The sequence below is a fragment of the Sesamum indicum genome, linkage group LG8 (assembly GCF_000512975.1).
Source record: "Sesamum indicum cultivar Zhongzhi No. 13 linkage group LG8, S_indicum_v1.0, whole genome shotgun sequence".
Classification (NCBI taxonomy): domain Eukaryota; kingdom Viridiplantae; phylum Streptophyta; class Magnoliopsida; order Lamiales; family Pedaliaceae; genus Sesamum; species Sesamum indicum.
This window is the reverse complement of record NC_026152.1, coordinates 3,914,136-3,918,609: the sequence shown is the minus strand read 5'-3', so window position 1 is coordinate 3,918,609 and position 4,474 is coordinate 3,914,136. Positions and strand designations below refer to the sequence as shown.

Sequence of the window (4,474 nt, the reverse complement as noted above, 5' to 3'; positions counted from 1 at the left end):
TTGTTTTAGCATAAAAATATACATATATATACACACACATATATACATAAATATATATAAAAAAGGCATGATTTGACAATGAATAGTAATTTTTGTCTCCCAAAATACAACATTAAACATATAATACTTATTTTAAATTATCTCCAAAGACATGATTTGACAATGAATAGTAATTTTCGTCTCCCAAAACACAACATTAAATATATAATACTTATTTTAAATTATCTCCAAAAACAAAATCCAAACATACATACTATCTCTAATACACACTTATTTATCTTTGTTTTTCTCTCTCTATTTCCACAAACACAACAAAACACTCAAAAAACGAATCCAAACATTATGAATATTTTTCTCATCCAACTTTTAACAATAAACTGCTTTCAGCGTTTACAGCCAAATGGTGAGAATAACAGCAGTGGCAGATTTGACTTTCTAGGGGCAATATGGGTATTCAGCTATCTGCCCGGCGGTCACGTGTTAGTATTTACTGGAGGGAGCCGGCCAAGCTTTGGGCAGCGAAAACAAGACCTCTTTTTTACCGCCCGCCCTTTCGCCGGTTGCCAAAAATATATATATACATTTCTCCTATTCTACCGCTTCACCCTTTTCTCTTTTCAAAAATTTTTAATATATACACAGAATCTCACTCTTGTTGACGCATTTCTACGTTCACAAGGTGTGTAATAGATATTTTCACCGTTTTCCTGTTATTGTTGGTCGGCCATATTTGGATTCCGTTTCTCAGAGGTAATTTATCTATTCTGTCCCGGCATTTGAAATATTAAGTGAGAATGTTCGTGCTTCGAGCTTTGAATCTGCTCAGGAATAGGTTGTAATTGGAGGTTTGAAGTTAGTGATGGTGAATGAGTTGAGATCTTCATGCAATTGTGCTTGGATTGTGCTCATGCGTTTGTTCGTTTTAACTGTTGCTTTTGTTGTATTCTTGAGATTGTACTTGATTTTGACTTCTTTGTTTGGTCTTGACTGCTGGATCGCTTATGCTACTTAGGAATGGGTTTTTGCTGGTATCAGGATTTTCCGTTAATGACTGGTTAGTTTGGTTTTGCTTTTCTCTTTTTGGGGGGCTTTTTTTTTCAGTTCAAGTTAGTGATCTACAAGTGTTTATTGATCTGTTGTGGCATGAAACTGAATAAGTCCATTAAATTGGGTGGGTTTAGCAGAAAATTGGGTGAGAATTAGGGTTTAATGCTGGTCTCTAATGGAGAGATTTTTCAACTTTTACATCTGGATCAGAATGATCACAGAGTGATGGATGACTTGATGCATGTGCTGTTTAACCTGCCACTTGAAGTTGTTGTCACAAAAAGTTGCAACAGACACTGTTGTTGCTTACTAAATCAATATTCATGGGCATGAGATTGTTCTGATTGAATGATCAAGAAATTGAGGAGCTCAATATGGAGTTGAGCTCCTAGAAGTTTGTTGCGGACTTGTTTAATTATTGCGCCCTGGGGTGTCCCAACCATTTTCGAGGCCATGAACTGTTATCATATTGTGTTTTTCAGCACCACTGTGAACGTGGAACCTTTTGATGTTCAAGTGAGTTTGGAAAAGATTATTGCCATAAAGTACCTGAAAGAAGGAAAGTTATTTTCCTCATCAATTCTGTGGGAGTGGAGCTTGTTCTAAACGTGGGTCACATTGCTGTACAATCTTATACATAGAAAGCATCATGTAGGTTAATGCATCGATTGATTTGGATCTGGACTGCATATTGACTGAGCAATTAGCATATATTCATTCATATTCCTTTTTTCTGCCCTTAATGGTTTGCAGTTTTCTTGGTAAGCACTTTTGATTTGTCGCCTCCCGAATGCTGACCAGCATAAGTTAATTCTCAGAGTGCCATATGAAGATATATTGATTTCTATAGGAATCTCTTTGCTAAAAACTCTAATCAGATTCATCTCTATTCTAGCTTGCTCACATATTAACTTATCAGCAAATAATTTTAACTGATTATGTTTCCTGAAATTCAACAACTTATAAATATGTTTTCGTCATTCTTGCCTCAGGTTCCAATAATGTCCGACTTAGCTCTCAGAGACGTCAGTAAAATACCTGAGTCTGAGAGGACGAATGGAAGTTCTAATAATGGAAACCTTATAAAACCTCGGTTTGAAAGCATTGGTGCAAAAGCTGATGAAGGGCGCAAGAAAGGAATGACCTCACTGGTAGAAACTCCCCTTACGACAAATGGAACAGAAAGTTCTGGAGCTATGTTGGCAAATTCAGAAGTAGAGTACATTGAGTCTGAGAATTTGAAGGATGTCGAGGACTTAGAAACTTGTCTGAAGGTAGGAATGCTTTCTTTCTATAATCAAATATGTTTTACCAACATTTACTGCTGATATTTGGTCTAATGTGAGTTTCTGAATTGTCTGTGTCACGATGGCATCCTTGAAAAATTAGTGTGGCAGACTACTTAACATCTTTTGCACTCTGGTTTCTAGACACTATTATCAGAGCTCGGCTCCAAAGACTGGGTTTCAGTTTGTGATGCTCTCAACAATTTACGCAGATTGTCAATATTTCACAGGGAAGACATTGTTAGCATGTTGTAAGTATCTGATTTAATTTGGTTTTGTTAATGAAACAGTGCTCCAATATTTGTTTTAGCTGCATTTGGTGAATTTCTTATCTTATGACTCCTATTCTATTGACCAGGACCGACATGATCTCCTTAGTTGTGAAATCCCTAAAGAATCCAAGAAGTGCTGTTTGTAAAACTGCAATTATGGCTTCTGCTGATATATTCAGAGCATATAATGATGACATCATTGATTCACTGGATCCACTGGTAATATGTTCTATTCAAAACTCATTGATGCTTATAATCTCAACTTGCTCTTTTATGCAGTTCTCTGTCTCGAGATTTAATTTTCATTTTCTATGTTCCAACTACATTTTTGTATTCCTTGTTCAGCTTGTACAACTTCTTCTGAAATCTTCACAAGACAAGAAATTTGTATGCGAGGCAGCCGAAATTGCATTAATAGCCCTGACGAGTTCAGTTTCTCCTCTGCTATTGTTGCCAAAGTTGCAACCTTATATCAAGAACAGGAATCCACGAATTCGAGCTAAGGCTTCTATGTGCATTTCTCGAAGTGTGCCCCGGCTGGTAAGAACCATAGATGCATTGTGCCCTGTCCTCCTTCTGTGTCTCTTTTCTTGGGCTTTTCTCTCTGCTTGGAACGTAGAAGTCATGTGTGCTGTTTAACATGTCTTCAGGGCTTTGCATTTTCCAATTTAAGATTAACCTCATTTAACTAGTGCTATACCAAGCTTCCCATTAATTTCTTCAATTTGCTATTGTTTCTTTGTTCACTAAGATATATTCAATTGTCGTCACGAGTGCATCCTTGCAGGGAGTTGATGGAATCGAAGCATTTGGTATAGACAAACTGATCCAAATAGGTGCATCCCAGCTTAGCGACCAGCTTCCTGAGTCCAGGGATGCAGCTCGTACGCTGTTGTTGGAGTTGCAATCTGTATACGAAAAATCTCATGTCCCGGAACCAACTGGTTTATCCGAGGAACCTTTTATAGCATCTTGGGAGCATTTCTGCCAATCAAAGCTTTCCCCATTAAGCGCCCAAGCCGTCCTTCGTGTGACCAACATTGCTCGGGAGGGACTTGTTTTGGACTCATAACATGATCTTCAGTCTTCACACACAGGCAATTTATATATTTTTTTGTTTGTTTTCCCTCAATTCCCTCCTATCTTGGTCTGTTTCAAGAGTTTATACTTGTATATATACAATGACTGTTTGAGAGGCAGTTGAAGCAGCAGGTATTGACTATTGAGCTTATATATTCATTCATACGGTGTATTGGATTGGATAACACAGACCATTTACTGCTATCTGTTTCTGGCATCCGTCTTTCCTGTTCAAGTTAATGGACCATCCAGATCCAATACTGAAATTTGGGCATTTAGCTTAGTGTCATTTATGAAGGTGGCCCAAGTTAAATTTGGGTCGGGTTTATACTGATCAAACCATTATCCTATCCCATTGTTGAAATGATCATCTAATTCATTGATGCATTAAAAAATATTATTACTTATAAGGTTGAATGTTTCAATAATTGTCTTAATTGAACATTTTCTAGTAGTACACCCTTGATTCCAAGATTTTAAAATAAATCTAAACTAGTTGCTCCATAAATTGACTATAGTATTTCAATACATCAAAATCTTAAAGAATAATCAAATATATCAATAATTCAATATTAAACTATGCACTAAAGTGTTCCAAACTAGCAACTATATATCAGACCAGAAACATAGATGAGACTCGAAACCAAAAGTCCATAAAAAATTGTTTGAATTCCATTTATTAAACTTAATAAAGTAGATCTGGAAAAATAAAATTATTTGATAAGTTTTGGAGCTCTATTCCGGCTCGATTTGATTATTGCAATAAGAATAAAATGTACTTATAAATAT

The 4,474-nt window shown here is 36.3% G+C and overlaps 1 protein-coding gene across 4 annotated transcripts; it reads left to right on the top strand.

The window, feature by feature from the left end:
• On the top strand, window positions 540-3,944 carry LOC105167705. 4 transcript variants are annotated; one of them, XM_011087514.2, is made up of 6 exons: window positions 540-679; window positions 2,040-2,321; window positions 2,478-2,584; window positions 2,692-2,824; window positions 2,951-3,145; window positions 3,393-3,944. In XM_011087514.2, the coding sequence occupies exons 2-6, from the start codon at window positions 2,049-2,051 to the stop codon at window positions 3,675-3,677; spliced, it is 993 nt and encodes a 330-aa protein (XP_011085816.1). In that variant the 5' UTR covers window positions 540-679; window positions 2,040-2,048; the 3' UTR covers window positions 3,678-3,944. The 4 variants fall into 4 exon arrangements, with proteins under 4 accessions (XP_011085816.1, XP_011085815.1, XP_011085817.1 ...); XM_011087513.2 differs by having other exon boundaries at window positions 540-750; window positions 3,393-3,942; XM_011087515.2 differs by lacking the exon at window positions 540-679 and adding an exon at window positions 791-832.

Bases quoted from the DNA above. Each gene is read 5' to 3' on its own strand.
- LOC105167705 (XM_011087514.2), top strand. From the start codon at position 2,049: ATGTCCGACTTAGCTCTCAGAGACGTCAGTAAAATACCTGAGTCTGAG. The intron at 2,585-2,691 runs GTAAGTATCTGA...TCTATTGACCAG, and splicing joins GAAGACATTGTTAGCATGTT to GACCGACATGATCTCCTTAG. The intron at 2,825-2,950 runs GTAATATGTTCT...TTCCTTGTTCAG, and splicing joins TTGATTCACTGGATCCACTG to CTTGTACAACTTCTTCTGAA.